This window comes from Acanthochromis polyacanthus, chromosome 12 (genome assembly GCF_021347895.1).
Source record: "Acanthochromis polyacanthus isolate Apoly-LR-REF ecotype Palm Island chromosome 12, KAUST_Apoly_ChrSc, whole genome shotgun sequence".
NCBI classification, from domain to species: Eukaryota; Metazoa; Chordata; class Actinopteri; family Pomacentridae; genus Acanthochromis; species Acanthochromis polyacanthus.
The window spans coordinates 14784843-14802447 of record NC_067124.1 but is presented as its reverse complement, the minus strand read 5'-3'; the positions used below and the strand labels follow the sequence as shown (position 1 = coordinate 14802447).

The 17605-nt window shown below is 40.4% G+C and overlaps 1 protein-coding gene across 3 annotated transcripts in view; it reads left to right on the top strand.

Moving 5' to 3' along the window:
• grb10b (growth factor receptor-bound protein 10b) overlaps positions 1-17605 on the top strand; it is a 75712-nt gene that overhangs the window by 27081 nt on the left and 31026 nt on the right. For all 3 annotated transcript variants that reach the window (XM_051957002.1, XM_051957001.1, XM_051957000.1), the window contains exons 4-5: positions 4848-5142; positions 6817-6961. In XM_051957002.1, coding sequence (XP_051812962.1) covers positions 4848-5142; positions 6817-6961 — 440 coding nt within the window. The remainder of the gene's footprint in view (positions 1-4847; positions 5143-6816; positions 6962-17605) is intronic.

Below are 17605 nucleotides of genomic sequence, written 5' to 3'. Positions count from 1 at the left end.
AATGCGGTGCAGTAATCTGATGGCGTGGCTCTGGAGGGGTTAACCAGTCAAGATCTCAGGCCTGGAAATGAAGCTCCCACCTCCTCCAGTTATTCCAGTTATGCCTTTACAGTGGGAGAATGACATGCCGCGGACACGCACACTCACAAAACAGCAAGTCACAGCTTTGTCAGCCAGCTCATGTGAATTAGGTTATTATGTAAATGTAGAATATTTACAGCATTGATTTCAAAGTTGGATGCCTGTGCTTTGACCTTGTCGCTCCCCATAAAGGAACATAAAACTTCACTCTGCAGATTTGGGGAGACATAATACTCTCGCACCCTCTATGTTGGAGCCAGACTCCGAGTGGATGGAGCTGAAAATCAACATCACTATGTCCAAGCTTGCAAATTAAGAGCTTTTTCCTCCTGGAACCGTGTGAAGTGAAATTCGTCACACCGTTTGAGGCCACTCTCCCTTCCACAGGTCCCCTTCAATTAAGTTTCTGTCGTTCCATTTGCTCAAGTCTTCCCTTTCTGTTCTTGTTGGTTCTCCCTCCCTCTTCCTCCTGTTTCCCTCTGACCGTCCCACAGCCTCCCTCCCATCAGGAGTCTCGGCCCTCAGTGGGTGTGTGTGCTGTCATCAAAGGTATTGTACTCCCCAGTGCAGAGCCACGCTGTAACAGTTTAGACTTGCTCTGTTTATACACCCACTGATGCCTTTCAGTGGAAACCCCTCGTATTCAGAGGCAGTTTATCCCCCCTCGTGTGTCTCCTGTGTGTTGATGAACTGTACATGTAAACCCTTTACGTTCCCCTTTTCTGCAGGAGGGCCGCGCCCCTCCTTTTTGTTTCTAACTAGCAGGAATGAATGAAAAATGCGCGGACTACATTCCTGTGCTGAGGAGAGCCATATGAATCTGCTGTCAATACAATAGTCTTGTTTTGGTTGTGTCTCGCACGCTAATGATCAGAACTATTCCAAACAGTTTTTATGCAGATTCTAAGCAGACTTTCTGTGGTTTGTTATCACTGTATTTAGCGTGGCTCAAACAATGGAGGAAGCTTGGGCTATTTTTACCCCTAATTTAACCGGCTATAGGTTCTTAGAGGAGGGAGGGGGGCTGTTCACGTCAGAGAGCAGAGGAGTAAATGGATTCTACCCTTGGGAGACATAAAACAATGAGGAAATGAGAACAATAAAGCCAGTGTTGTTCTATGACCCCATCAGGGTTTTATATTTGGAACTGACTTCTACTGTGAAGTTTAGGCTGCATTCTAAATAAAAAAAGACTTTATTCATGCTACAGATGGAATAATAATTATTATAAAACAACCGATTATTTACTTAATGCAGATAATTATTGAAATTACATGTAAAATAACTGTCTCCAATATAAACTAAGGAATGATCAGGAAATTAATTGTCAAATGAATAAAAAGCAAAGTGGAAACCAAACATTCAGGCACCTCCACACGGATGCAGTCTTTAAGATGATAGGATTCAGGATAATCACACTTCTTAAAGTGACGGATTTATTTACAGGAAGGATTTGCTAATGAGGTGTTTGTTTCCTGTGCTTATATCCATATATTACACTGTGCTAGTAGTGCATTGAGCTTGTGGAGGTGTAAATACTCCGTTTTGTGCCCATTTTATTCAATTGTTCCTGCAGTGTTGTAATCGGCTGCATGATTGTCAACTCTTTCAGGTGGATACAGGTTTAAATGCTGCATGTCAGATATTCTTTTCTGTTCCTGCTATGTCTCTGATTTGTCATGGAAACCTGTTTACATTTCACGTGAATTTCAGTGAGCTCTGAACTTTCTTTCACCCTAGTTTTCATATCTGTGCCATGTACCACAGTTATGCTCGTAACATCTTTACAGTCTAATCGCTGTACTGTTTAGAAACATCAAGCAACGACATCACATCTGCTAATTCTACATCTGTAGCTCTGTGTGCTCCCCGCTGCCTGAGCTGCTCTGATATTTTAAGAGGATCTAATTAATGACTGTAATATTGTAAGACCAGGCGTGCTGTGACCGTTGTCTGTCTTGTGAGCATAAATAAAGTTGTTTACGTCATCTCGTGCGCAGCCGCAGCCAAGAATCTGTCATAACTTCTGCTATTTGAACTAAGAGCAACGGTAGATTCCTCCCTGCTCCAGATCTTCATGGGGTTTAAATCCTGTGCGTGCCTGCATGCTGTCTGTGTCATCAATCTGTCTGCCATGCACCAGGGTGCATGACGCATACCTTTGTTTGTCCGATTGCGACATGCATTTGTGATTGCGATCGAATGACTGATAGTGACACACAAATCCTACATCGGTGCGTGAGTTTAAGGGTTGTGTTCCTTTGTATGCAAACAGCTCCGGAGGCCAAACTAGGTCAGATTTATGAGGAAACGTATTTTCTGTCAGCAGCTTCAGGGTACGTCTCACCTAGTGAGAATGATGGATGATAAGCAGTTGATGTTTTCAAGGTAGAAGTAATTTTGGGAATTTTGCTCACTTTTGATGTAGTTTCTGGTTTTTCCTCTCGGCGTTCGTCAAGTATTTGCTTGTGCTTTTCTGAAAAAATACAAAAAGTCTTGTGTTTATACATGCAGTTTTTTTAATAACTGCTGCTGCATGCAATTTATTCTCTCTCTTCTGCGCTACAGGTGTCCTGCTCGGTCCTTAGCTTTATGTCTGGACTCAAATGCACCCTGTGCCCTGTGGTATATAGCTCTTTAGCTCTCAAGGCTATTTATAAGTAGCTGCTCCAGCTTACTTGTCACTATTAATACCTACAGATTAACCACCTGCGATTCAAAGGCACCTGTGATACAGCTACCTGACACGTTTTCAGGAAAAGCTCCTCAAAGGCGACTCTTACGTTTTAGCTGGTGGCTGTAGCTGCAGATAGAACAATGCTGCTACATGCAGAGGAGAATATTTACCCGCCTGCTAACCTCTAATCCTGTTGTTACTATTATTATTTCCACTGTTTGTTTTTTGTTTGTTGTTGTTTTTGTAATAGGGGAGAAAAAGGAGAAAAAAAAAACCTTCTGCACCTCCACAGGAAACTGATTCCTTGTCAGGTTGAGGGGCTCACTTGGAAGCTGGTGCTATTAAAACTTTACATTAGTCACATTGCTGGCTTCCAGTGTCAGCCCTCTGCTGAGCGCTGGGACTTTTAGCTGCTTTAGAGCAGCGTGACGCTCACATCACCTCATATGATCCAGCTGTCAGCTGTCTGCACCCTGAGCTGTTAGGATGCTGTGTGAAGTACATGTTGCACATTTAAAACCCTAGAATTCTGACAGCTGACCTGCACAATAAAAGTTGAAACACAGTGTGCAATAGGTTTTCATTCAGTGATTTCCACAGCATTCCCTATGAGCTATTAGATGAGACCTAACATACCTCTGTTTCTTCTCATTCAGTCATTTCGAATGAGACTTTCCTATTCTGGGGCGGTATTATTAAAGTAATAACTAAAATAGTGCATTGTTGTTATCATAATAATGATGAAATAAGAGAAAAAAATGCTGAATCATAATGTTATTGTTGTACAAGGCTGATGTCTTTGGTCTGTATTATTAGTTTACACCAGATTGCAATGTAGAGCCACCAAGAGAGAATGAACGGTTAAGTTCAAAATAGAAATCAACTGAACTGACATAACATAACCACAATATGCATTGTACATATTTAACTGTTTTTCAGTGGAGATAAGTCCTGTTTAATCACAGAAGTCTTCTATTATTGGGCTCCATTGTGCCAGTAACTAATGTCAGTCACATCCTAATATTTATTTATTTCTGTTCCCTCGGTCTGAGAACCTCTTCATACAATTAGAGCTTGTCTCCCCCTAGTGGCTCACTTGAGCACAACAGTGCAGTTGTGAAATCTGGATCCAGGGATTTGATGATGAATTCATGAGATGGAGAGATCTGGGTTTTCGTATTGAAGAATTATTAATCGTAAGATGAGTCACCACTGCAGATTGTGATTTAAAAAGAGCAAAGTTAGGCAGCCAGTTTACCCAGATGGTAAAACTTTCACAGCATGAAGCCATTAGATGAGAGTTTTCCTTCAGCTGAGCTCACTTCAAACTTTGATACAACATGCTCCTGGAGTCAGTTTAAAAATTTATTTCATGAATTTAAATGTGTCTAGAGGTTTTCACAAGGGCTTTGAGGATGGATTCCTTCTCTGAGAAGAATTCCACGTCTTGCTTTTAGAGACATTTAAAAGTTGGATGTTTGAAATGTGTCGTGAATTTCGAGCAGATGCTTACAGTGAGATGCCTTTGCTCTGAACCCCAGTGGTAAGAGTTGAAAAGTGTTAGGGGCAGGTTTGTGCTTGTACCTGATATCCCTGGAGATCTGGCTCACAGCGCAGGACAGTGTGCGTAGTCAAGATAGTCTTGCTGATTGAGCATTCTGGCAAAACTGGTTGCCAGTTTGTGTGTGTGTGTGTCTGTGTGCTCTGCATGCTGTTGTTTTTCTTTCTCTCTCTTTTTTTGTATTTCTCAGAATTAAGGTGGTGCAAAATGAGGTCACAGGTTCAAATCCTGGCCACAATGAAATGTTACAGAAACTGAAATAGACAGGAAAGTCCCTCAATATGCAGGGACTTTACCTCTTGTTCCTGTGGAACAACTATCTGGAATCAAAGCAGCAGCTTATATGACTTTCATTCTTGATATGTGTTTTATTACATTTTAAATTTGATATTCTGTCCAGCTTTTTTCAGTTCTATTTGAAGCCTCTTTATCATTTATTTCACAGGAACACGCTCTGTGCTCCTCTGAGGAGGGATTCCAGCTTGTTTCTGTCTTCACTCGCTAATGTGTTCTGCTTTTGTCTTTCAGACGATGACGTTGACTTGGAGGCCCTGGTGAATGACATGAACTCGTCGCTGGAGAGCCTGTACTCCTCCTGCAGTGGTCAGCAGACAGAGTCGACCCCGCTGCTGCACAACGGACAGACCTCTTCCTCGCACCACCATCACCACCACCACTCACAGCACAACCATCCTCGTCCGGGTCAGCACTCACACGCGTTAAGCCACGTCTCCCCGGAGCCGCCATCCTCCTCCTCCTCGTCCGCCGATTCACCCCAAACTAGCCTCAGACGGTCGCAGCCCATGCACATCCTTGCCGTCAGGTGAGTTTTCAACTTTCCTTTGTTTTACCCTCTCTGTGCAGAGCATTTAGCGTTTGTCTTATGTGACTCTAAATCAATCATTTTATATTTCAAATTAAAATATTATTATTTTATTAAAGATATTTTCTTGAATAAATGTGTTTACTGTCATTTTATAATTAAATTAACAAAAAATAATTTCAGCTTGTTACTGTAGACTTCAGGAAATTCTCAGTAATGTCTCAAATTTTACAGACCAATTGGTCAAATATTTAGAAAAAATAATTGATGGATTAATGATTGGCTAAACTGACGATGAAAATAATCATTCAACGACAACCCCAACCCATTTGACTAGACTGTTCCTCAGTAAAATGTGAAGATTCATGATTCATTTCATGCCCAAAAAAATGCAAATGTAACCACTGACCAACAATGCCAGCAGAGAAAAAAAAATCCAGATCATCCTGCAGTTGTCTGCGTATGCACACAGAAACAACAAAGGAATGGCACTAAACTTTCAGCTTGAACACTTTTCACCCTTAGCTGTGTATTTGCACACGCATAGCAACACACTCATGCACAGCGCAAGCCCTTTTTTCTTCTCTCCACATTTGAAAAGAAACCTTTCACTGTACAGCATAATCCCTCCACACCCTCTAGATAATTAGGCATAACGTTTCCTCCCTGCTCCCATTCTGTAGCCCTTGGATGACCCTCTCCTCCTGCTTTGCCTCTGACTGCACCAGAAGGGGGAGAAAAGTAAAAATTCTCATTTATTTGTGAGCCAAGTGCATATTTCACCCTCAATTTAAAGCCCATGCCATCCTTACGGCTGCATTCAAAATGCTCTCACACATACACAGTGAGGCAGCATGTATAGCTGCAACACTTTCAAAGCAGAGCTGGTGTCAGCTCCCATTATTCGCCCTTGGACTATATGACAGAAATGGAGGAGGGATGATAAGGTAGGGGAGTATTCTCTCTTATTAGCTCTCAAACACACACAGACACAGTCCCTGAAGTTCATATTATTCAGGACTGACCTCTGGATAACCCTGTTCTCAAGCTCAGATGGGACGACATCAAAAGGCCCGTTCCCTTTTGAACTCACTTCTACAGAGATGGAGTCTGACAGAGAAAGAGAAAGAGAGAAACAGTCTTATACATGGATTTTTTTTTGGAGCCAGCTCTTGAGCTAGAATTTCAAAAACAGACCTGCCTATTTTTTAAAAATGATTGAATCCTGAAGGGTTTATGATCAGCTGTCAGATAATCATTTGAAGCTCACACTGCATGTGTTTGATTTTAAAAAAAAACTGCTTTAAAGTGATGTCTTGCTTCGATATTGATGCGCAATAAATATTGCAAAAAATTAGCTAGCAGGCTGCGGTGGTCTGTGATTTCCACTTGCTGGGAGACTGTTCATTATGGGCAGATCAGACAGAAACAGACATGAGCCTGATACTGTACAGCAGCGCTTTATTAATTCTTACTGTCTCCGCTGCACGTCAGCAGCTTTCATTTCAAACTTTCCACTTTTTAAAAGCCAGTTCCAGGTCACGATGTTAGACTTACTGTACGTTCATGTTTTTACCTGAATGATTAGCAAATGCAGCTAATATCACAAACAGTGTTCAGTGCAATCAAACCGCAGTTATCATGAAATGACTTTGTTCTGCTTCCGTTGTTCAGGAGGTTGCAGGAGGAGGAGCAGCAGCTGAGGACGTCATCTCTCCCGGCCATCCCCAACCCGTTCCCCGAGCTCTGCAGTCCAGCCAGCTCACCTGTCCTCAGTCCGGGGTCTCTACCTCCTGGAGAACCCTCTTCAAGCAAATACGTGAGTGAAACCCCCACATAGACACACTAGAGAAACCTTTTCCTGAAACTATGACCTTTCCGGAAGAAAGGAAAACATTTTTTTCTTCACTCTACGTAGTAATTTGGTGCGGTTGCATGGGATGAAAAGCATTGTCTTCATATGGTACGGGTGACCATGTAGGAGGATTTTCCCTCTGAAAAACAGGATATGAGACATTTGCAGATTTAGATTTATTTGCATGTTGATAACTGAGACATCTGTAACGTAGTGTTGTTTTGAAGGATGCAGACTTTTCGTGTCGTAAATCAGCTGTATTTAGTGTTGGACAGTCAGGAATGTTTCCCTGCCTTCCATCTGTGCCATGTTTTGCTCATCTGAGGCATGTTGATTGCTTGCATGTGATGGTACTGTACTGTACTGTACATGTGTGTCTTCAAGAGGGTTTGCGGCTTCGTTTGAGGGGGAAAAAAAAGACTGAGGTGAGGAGTGCATGAGCAGCGTGTGTGTGTGTGTGTGTGTGTGTGTGTGTGTGTGTGTGTGTGTGTGTGTGTGTGTGTGTGTGTACCTGCACACATGACTGCATCTCTGTGAGCCTGTTTGTGTGTTTATGTGCTGACAGAGATTTAGAGACGAGTCTGTCTGTTCCTGGAAGTCGTACTCCCTTCATCATCAGTGTTAATGGTCTTCATATGGAACCAGCCAATACTACCAGTTTACAGTAATATGAGGGCGGACTATTTCTCATAAATACCCCGCCTGGCTAGAATCCTGCCTGTTCTGGTCATGGCCCTTTTGGTACGAGATCATTGACTACAGTTTCAGTTACAGGTTAAGTCGATTCAAGCCAAGACACAAGTCTAAGTTTTATACGAGCTGCTCTGCTTCCTCAAACTCATAAATTGCCTGATGAATTGATAAAGCTGTGGCATCCAGTAAATGTTGAAAGAGTTTGGCTTTGAATTGCCAACTGTGACATAAATAAAGCTCTAAATGGTTAATGTTGGAATATGTTTTGAAAGCTTGAGTTTCTTTCTGTTCTCCATGAGTGGAGAAGTTGTTTCTCTCCCTGTGGGAAGTTTGGAGGCTCGAATTACTAGCTGTGGCATAAATTCAACACTGCGTGGTACATGTTAGCTCATATGGTAAATAGGTCAAAGATTAATGCCTCGCTAAGTGGTTATGAGTTTTTCCACGAATTACTAGCTCTGCCGTAGCTCTGGCTCTTTAAATAAAGCAGGTTGGCCTGATAAATATTCAGAAACCGATTCATTAGAGTGGGTGACTTGCTCGGGATGGGAATGTTGTTGGTTTTTGGATTCCCAGATGGCTTATTAAGAGTTCAGTGAAGACCGGGAAGTGGAGTGCGGGGGGTTGGAGGGAGGGGCCGGGAAACTAGAGATGAACGGCTGTGGTGAATTACTTTTATGATCTTACAGTAATCTGACAATCTGTCAAAGTCTGATTAGATGATTCTTGAAAACTGACACTAGTAACTTTGTTCCACTAAATCTGGTGCCACGACCTTTCATATTACAACACTCCTCTTTCTGATTTCTGTCTATGCCAAGACCTTTGAAGAACAGAAAAGTGCTGGATGTTTGGCCTAACACACCGTAAATCATTTCTAGTTTTTACAGCATCGAAACAAAAAAGCTCCCCTGCTGCCTAAAAACATGAGTTAGCTGCATTTTGTATGAAAATGATATTCAAAGTCATCTTATGAGTTGTAAAACTGTAAAACTAGCTGAGTTAAATTAACTGAACTTAAAAAAACAGGTTTGGTAACTTTATTAAGCTATATCAACAAGGGCTGGACCCGAATATCCGAATATTCGTTCGCTACAGCGGTATCCGGATATTTTATTTTGGTATCCAAATAAAATGCCGAAGGCCTCCGCTGTTTGGCAATTCTTCAGTTTACCTGAAAACAAAACGAAGGCAAAATTTGGTCCCAGGAGACCAGACGAATGGATCCGAATATTCGGGCCGTCTCCGCCACAAGCCCCGCCCTCCGTCGGACGTTACGGGGCGGGCGGAACAAATATTCGGATATTCATCTTTAATAGGGCCCGAATATCCGGAGGCCAGAAACCACTATTCGGGCCAGCCCTAATATCAACTAGTCACATAGACGGTGGTTACAGGCAGACTTGCTTTCCTTTTATTGGGCATTTTCTAAGTTTATAGGGTTACTTCTTCATTTGACATTCAGAATTTACAGCCTCATCTGTTGAAGCCATTTTAACCACAAGGCTCCTATTGGTTACACAGAGATGAATAAGTCTGTGGATGACGAGACTGTTATCTTTTAACGATGCCCAGCAAGTTTCAAGCATATCTGTTTTCTCAAACTAGGGGGAAAAAACATCACCGTCCAGTTTCTGGAGAGTTTTATTTCTCTAACAGTGCATTCTGGAAAGTGTGCTTATGTTCTAGGTTGGTTTCTGATTAACTTAATTTATTGAGTTGAGTGAACTTTAATCTGTTTGTTCTTGTAGGGCCTCAATTTGAGTCAAAATGCGTCAAGTTGTAATGTCTTGTTTTCAAATTTTCAAGCTGTCTCAACAAAAAATAAGACATTTAAATTTTGATTAGCTTGAAATTAGCATAACTCACATATTTACATTAAAAAAACAAGAAAAGATGAATAGATTTGACTCTATGTTGTTTTACAGTGTACAGAAGTATCCGCACAATTACATTTCACAAAATGAGTTGAAAATATAGTTCTACATAGTATGTTTCCAGTCATATTAAGAACCAAGAATTGAAGTGGTGCAAACATTCATACATCTGCTCAGAATGTATTAAACCTCAAACGTGCCTGTAAACTGTTGCTATATGTCCAAAAAAAAGTATGTTTTTTTTTTTTCCTGGTTTTGCTTCAAATGAATCAGCAAACTTTTGTAAAGAAGCAATGGAAAAATGAATTCCTAGTGTGTGTTTACAGTGCACACACTGTGTACACACTCATGTAAACTGGTGTGAGTGTGCTGTGCATCCGTCCATGCTTATGGGTGCTTTTTTTTCTCCCCCAGATTTTGTAGATGCATGTGTGTTTGTGCTTGTGTCTGCCTGTTTTGTCTTTGTGAGTTCTGTAAACTATTTACAGCATTGGCAGTGTCTATCCATTGTTGATGGCAATGGAAAGTATGTCTCATTGTAGCTGTTCCCCAGTGGAAATTCAATTCAGCACCTTTCCACAGAAAAACTCTCCCATGGAGCCACCACATCGCACATGTGCCTCTGGGCTACAGCTTTGGAGGCATAAGACGACAAAAACACTGCTTTCTTGCAAACATATTCTGCTGTTGAGTGGTTCGGATCAATAAAAATGTTGGTGATTTGCTTTGGGTTTGATGCTGAGCAAGTAAATTCTTTCACTCATTCTCTAAAACCTCTCACCTTAATCATTTGAACCATATGTGCCCTGTTTTGTGTCATATTTTCTCTCCGCCTTTATCTCAGTTTCACTCTGTCTCTGTCTGCCCTACACATAACCAGCTCAGGCAGCCAGCCTGCTGTTGAGAAGTTTCTCTGTTTAGTTTACTGAATTTTCCAACCTCTAGGCGCTTTCTGACAGAGTCTCATACATGTGTCCCTCTGCTCCTCCTTACCTCGCTGCTTGGCCTCTGTGCAGGAGGCATGAGGATGCAGTGCAGAGCTGTCAGGAATCACCAGGCAAGCTGTTTGACATGGCCATATGATTCCCAATGACCTCACTTTCCTCCACCGTCCTCCCTCCTCCGTCTTCCTCCATTTCTTCACTCTCAGCCGTCCTCGCTCCAGCTCGTCATCTCAGCTGTACACCTTTGAAAGGGGGCAATCTAAAACAGATGCTTGTTTTATTTGAAATTAGTAGTGTCTTTGCTTGATGCTGTGTAGAATTTTAGAGGAGGTTTATGTGCTAAAATTATGACCTGGTCCTGATCTGTAGGTGTAGGAATAATGAAATTAACAGAATGAATACATGTATTTGGTTGGACAGCTACAGGATGATAAAGTACAGTTCCAACCAAAATTATTCAGCCCCCAGTGCCAATTTGGGTTTTAAGTACTATCTACAACTTTTAAGTTGTTTGGAATAAATTGAACATACAAGTGGATTTTAAACAGCTGAATGTAACCAATAATACAAGGGTTTTTTTCTAAATTCCACACAAAATGTTAATTTTAATAACTAGTGCAGTTTCAAAATTATTCAACCCCCTAAGGAGCATTCCTTATAAAGACACACAGTTGCAAATCAAGTGTGGTTAATAATGCCCCAAGCTTTCATAACGTGCATGAACGCTAACATTAGTACTACAGTTGCAAATTCTCTTTTCTACATGCTTGGATTTGCATCTTATAGTTTAATATTGTATCAAAGTCAAGAACACTACCTTAAAAAATTAAGAAAAATGGCAATGTCCGGGCATAAGCAATGGATCCAAAAAGGTAGCATGTGCAATAAATTGTTCTAAGGATATTTTTGAAAGCGCAGTTCGCTAGTTAATAGGTTTACATAAAGTGGTCACACTACCTGACCAGGGAGAAAGAATATCTTAACCACCACTACCACCAGATTTCTATGGAGACAAGTGGAACAATAGCTTGAGTGACTATAAAAGAGCTACATTAAGATATTCTGACATCAGGAACTAATCAGTAACTGATATTTAGTTGGTACAGTAAGATACAACTTCACACCAAAGGGCTTCTTCAGGTACTCAAAGATGGGAACCTCTATTGACCCACAGCAAACACATAAAAATCAGCTCAAAATTTCTTAAAACCATTTACATAATCCATAGCTGTTTTGTAATCATATTTTCCAAAGTGTTGAAAGAAAATAAGAACTTCTTTAGGCCTGTGATTTATCAGTATATATGGCTGGAGATGGAAGATGACAATACACCCTATCTACAGTAAGGCATGTCGGTGGCCGAATGCTGTTCTTGGCCTGATTGGCTTCATCAGGTACTGCAAAACTATAATAAGTAGAAAACGAGATGAATTTGATCAAATATCAGGAAATCTCAGAAGCTAATTTCATGCTGACATTGAATAAGATGATGCTTGGGGACGACATTTGGCTTTCCAGCAACAAGACCATGCTTACGTATCACATTGTCTACTAAGACTGGGTTTCACAAGACATCTTAGAATATTCTAGAGTGGTATTGGTAGTTGAAGGATTTAAATCTCACAGGAAATCTTTATTGGGATTTGGTGAAGACAGTTGCAGCAGACATACTCAAGAATTATTCTGAACTAGGTCACTTTCCCATGAGGAAGGAACTCAGATTCTTCGTTTGGATTACCAGAAGGTATGTTTAGTTAGCCAACTCGGGATATTTATACACATTATATACACATATTACGCTAAATACGCCTTCTTGTTGTGCTGTCGGCTGTCAGAATCGAAGTAAAGACAACCCTCATTTAAAGTTTTATTCAATACCTGGAGGGGCTCATCCATTTCAACAAAATCAAAGGCAGTTGTGGCTACGTGTGATCAACTGGGATAACTGGTCGGAGGCACATATAAAGAATGCACGGCTTTGCAGTGCACATTTCATTTCAAGGTAAACGGTCCTTCAGTTTTGATTTATATTTGTAAAATCCTTTATATCATTATTGTGCATGTGACAGGGTGTTTTGTCATTGCCGCAATGAATATGTTTGTTGACTTAGCCTTGTTATTTTGTTTTACGGGACTTTAATAATTATAATAAATACAATTTTAACAGGTCGTGCATCTGACGATTCAGACAGTCCTGATTTCGTGTTTTCGGTATTTCCTCACAGGCGTGACAGAGCCAACAGCACCAAAGCTAAGAACAAAATTGACAGGTAATTTGTACACTCACACCACGTTTCTGATACTGGATGGTATGTGAGTTCTTGTACGTGACCGCAAAGCACGAAATAAACAGCATCAAGGAATTTGTATGCCTTTAAATTTTCTTTCATGTAAACGCTTGGCGAATTGATTAATAGATGTCCGGCCACTGAATATTAGGCCATTGCCACATATCCCGTAACCACTCTTGTTGCGGCAATGAGTACGGGTCCGGTAGTTGCGTACCTGCACTAAGTGTCAACTTGCTTAAAGGCATTATGGAGGATGTTTTTTTTTGTTTAATTTGTCTGATTCACATAAAATGAATATACTGACCTTTAGTGGACTTGTGTGTATGGTCTCTAAAAGAATTTTAAAAAAAAATAACTGTGGACATGGCAGGACCTGAAAAACATCAGCCAATCAAAGCGCTCGGACCGAGGCGTTTGGTTTGCTCCCTTTCCTGTCAATCAAAAATCTTCCGGCTCAGGCCTAGTTACGTAGATTACGTACACCTTGGACTTACATGTTTTCTGTATGTGTTACTTTGGTATAGCTTCATAGTTAGCTGGCGACTTGTTTTGCTCATCTTTTTTTACATAATGGCAGCTAAAGATCCAGGGGGACCCAGCCGTAAAAGACAACTTCACAAGTGCTACGCAAGTTTCTGGAGGGGGGCGTTTCTTTGTAAATGTTAAGAGGGGGGAGGTTGTATGTGCGCATGTTACGTTCAGAGTCATAGGAAATTAAATCTCCTCTAATGCCTTTAAGTAACAAGTACGATCGGCAGGTGACAGCTCGTCAAGGTACGATTTCTTAACAATAACTTTCGGCTGTCCAGGTTCTTGACAGTCTGCCCTCAGTAATGCAGTAGAGAGTGATATTATTTGCTTTCTTGGACACTGTGTTCCCATAGCTGCCCCACTGGTGCTAGTGTGGGAACACCAATTTGATCGCTGTGTTGCCAGATTTTGTTGGATTTAGTGTACTCGGACTGAATGTCCTGCAGCTCACTTTGCTCTATAGTATGGCAGGATCCCCACGCCCTGCCTCTGCCCCTCCAGTCTGGGTTTCATTATCGACCTAATGGCTGCACTATTTCTGCGTGTCTTGGACTGTATCTTATAGTTTATCTTCATGTGTCTCTCTGTTGTCGCTCCTCTTTTTGGTCCTCTTTTCCACACTTTCAGTTTAGTCGGAATTCCTGTTGAGCGAGGCCAGAGCACCGTGGGTATAGTCCTGTAACAATTTAGTTCTCTAGATGAATGCTTATTTGCACATGATGAAGTAGGCTAAGAGACCTAAAATAGTGCCTGGTGCCAGACAAGCTGGGGAGATTAGGTTGGCACTATTATTGTTAGCAAATGGGCTGTTGGTCCTCAGTGCCAGCATCGTCTAGTTAAAAAAGCCTGACTAAAAGATAGTTCTACTGCTTTCTGTATCGTGTAGATTCAAGCAAACTTGCTAGCATAATTTCTCGCATTAACAAAATAAGGTTTGTTTTTATTCATCACTCAGAGGCTGCTATGTACTGTATGTAAATATGTTCAGGGTTGTACAAATACTGCACCTGATCTTGTCACGTGTTTTCCGATAGTTGCAGCAGCATGTGAAAATGAATACAGCTGTGTATGTAAATACGGGTTATGCAAATGTTGCAGCTATTTATAGTATTAGATTATAAAATGGAGACAGCATGTACAGTATGAGAGATATGTACAACCCATAACCAGGACACAGAATAGTAGAGCCATTTCATACGTATCTTTGAGCAGCATAAAAATATCGTTGCACGTTTGCAGTGTCAGGCTGTCATTTCAGTTTAGCACGAGGTCGCTCGTGTTCTGTTTCCTTAGGATCACTTTCTGTCTGTTCCTTGTCTGGATTGTATTCTTGGCAACTTCTGTGCCACAGTGTCCCCGAAGGGATCATTAGCATTTGCTCTAATGATGGTGCTGCTGATCACTTTTCCATCTCATCTCACTTTTCCTCACCTCTTTCTCTCCCTGTCTACATGACTTTGCCTCCAGTTGAGTCAGCCAGACTTCAAAGCTGTGACATCTACTTATCAAAAAAGCATTTTGCTCACCAGTATCAAGTGTGCTGTTCTGAGCTCATGACACTGAAAGCCTCCAAATTGTAGAAATCATGTGATTTAAATGAATCTAAAAAAATCACTAAATATAAAGCAAGTTCACAATGTTAGCTTGTTGCACTTTTTCACATTCTATTGTGTTTCTATACTCCATTTAATAGTCTTTTTTCCCTTTTAAATTCATTCCAGTAAAGCTTACTGAACTGCAAGTAGTAATGTCAGCTTTATTGACCTCTGATATGCTGCAAAATATAATTGTTGTATATGCTCACTCTTAATGGCAGTTTGACAAAGTAGCTGAAAGAAATTAGTAGCCAAAAATTAAAACTTAACATTTTAACTTGAAACTCTTAATATTTCACTGACCTGTTATCTGCTGTTAAAGTAACACATCACAAATCAGAAGATACAAGCAGAGGGCAACATTACAGTCAGGTACACAAGTATGCAAGGGTCTGCATGACATACATACGTTTCAGGGGCTACAGTAGTGTGCATGTTTGGAAGTTGTATGCATTTACACAATACACAGATATGACCTACTGTTCGTTTAAAGAATGATGTAATCCCAGTGGACTTCTGTGAATTACAAAAATGTTATAATGTTATGTGTCCATTAGGGCTGGATCCGAATATTCGGTTGTGACGGTGGTATCCGAATATTTATTTTGAGATCCGAGTATTGGGATTGCACTTCCGCACCCCGCTTTCCGTTGGACATTACAAACCGATCTGAGCCCAGAAATTGCTATTCGGGCCAGCCCTAGTGTCCATAGGGCCATGCAAGCAGTTGAGCTGCCTTTGAGAACTGTAAGCTGTTTAACTCGGCAGAATTATGATGCAATATTAATATGAGCTCTCCAACAGGAAACTATTAAAGGCTGCGCCTCCTACAACAGTGCAAACACCAGCCTAATTGGAAGAACTCTTCATTCATTTGCTATCTGCTTCTGGATTTCAAACCTGACCAGCGTGGCAACTTGTTTGGGAGTGAGACCTCAGCTTTATGCAAATGAGAAGCAGCCAACAAGATACCTCGTCTTTCGAACAACATTGCAATGCTACCAGAATGCGTAGCATGGCAGCTTGTATAGAAATGGAAAGTGCTGAAATGATGAATCCTGTGGAAGTGTTGCACAAGAATAATAACCACGCAGCTGTCTGCGTGCACCTTCACAAGGGAGTATAATAGAACTTTAGAAGTTCAGTTCATGCTTTCTGTATATCTGCAAGGGAAAGTGTCATTTGAGTTTCATCATCTCCCCAAATCTGCGATTGTTTGCGCAGACATCCATGTGAAATCTGTGTGGACTCTGCTGACACGTGTCCCAGAAAAACCAATGGTGCTTAAAACAAATGCTCGTACTGTACAAGTAGATCCTTGGTCATCCACAACTTTTTAATTCATCATTAAAATAACAAAAAATTAATAAAGTAGCTGCTGTCAGACTTTGGAGGTGCTTTGATTTGTAGAAATGAGATTTCCATTGATGGAGCCCAAATACGGTGGAAAGTTAAGGTCAAGCTGAAACCAGCTGTTGTATGAAAAGTGCAAAGTCACATCAAACATCCACAGGAGCTCCGTATGGTATCTGTGTTCGATGGGGTGGTCCTAAAATATCAAGTTAAATTTTTCAAATGTGCTTTTTGATTTTTTTGTTCCTCTTGGAGAAAAAGTAATGTGAGTGAAATTTCAGGAGATTTTGAAAGGTTTAACCACTGTCACATAACACTTTCTTTTTCCCCTGAGAAGCATATTATTATAAGGTTGGCGTAATGGTGAACTCTTGTGCTTAGCATACAACTAACATGAAAATGAAGAAATGACAAATATCTTGTTCACATAACCACTGGACTTCTTAGTTAACTAAGAACAGTATGAAGGTAAATTTGTTTCTTTATTCTTCAATCGAAAAAAAAGTTGCTCCAATCGCAAAACAGGTTTTCAATCAGAAAAAACTTCACTTCAATCAAAAAAACATTTCCAATCAAAGAAAAAACTTGTTCAAACGCAAAAAAAAATTTGAGACCCAAAAAATTGCATATAAACACATTTTTTCTTTGCTAGAAATTTTTTTTTTTGTTGAAAATACATTTTTTGATTGAAGTCATATTTTTGGATTTGAGCCATATTATGGGTAGGACATTTGTTTCTTTATTACTCAATGAAAACAAAAGCAGCCCCAACCTCAAAAAATGTTTTCAATAAAAAAAAGGTCACTTCAATAATAATAAAAAAAATTCAAAGAAATAAACGTTTTCCCAATAGAAAAAATATTTGAGACTAATAAACAAATGCATTCGAACACGTTTTTTTCTTTGATTGAAATTTTTTCATTATTGAATTCAGTTTTTATTTGACTGAAAATATATTTTCTGATTGAAGTCATATTTTTGGATTTGAGTAGAACGTTTGTTTCTTTATTACTCAATCACAAAAGATATAACTTCAATCAAAAAAAATATTTTCAATCAAAGCAAAAAAAAAAATGTTCGGAGTGTTTCGACTTTGTTTTGAAGAAGCTAGAAGCTAGCTACTTGTGTGCGGGGAATCCCCGCACACAAGTAGCCAGCTTCTTCTGGAGAGAGATTCGTCATTGGTGTGGACACCTGTCACTCAAACATGCCCGACCAATGGAGAAGCATCCGCCCACTGTGGGATGTTTGTGTCAAAATGATTCAATCGCAAAAAACAGGCTTCAAAACTTTTTTCACTTCGATCGGGAAAAAAAGGTGTTTG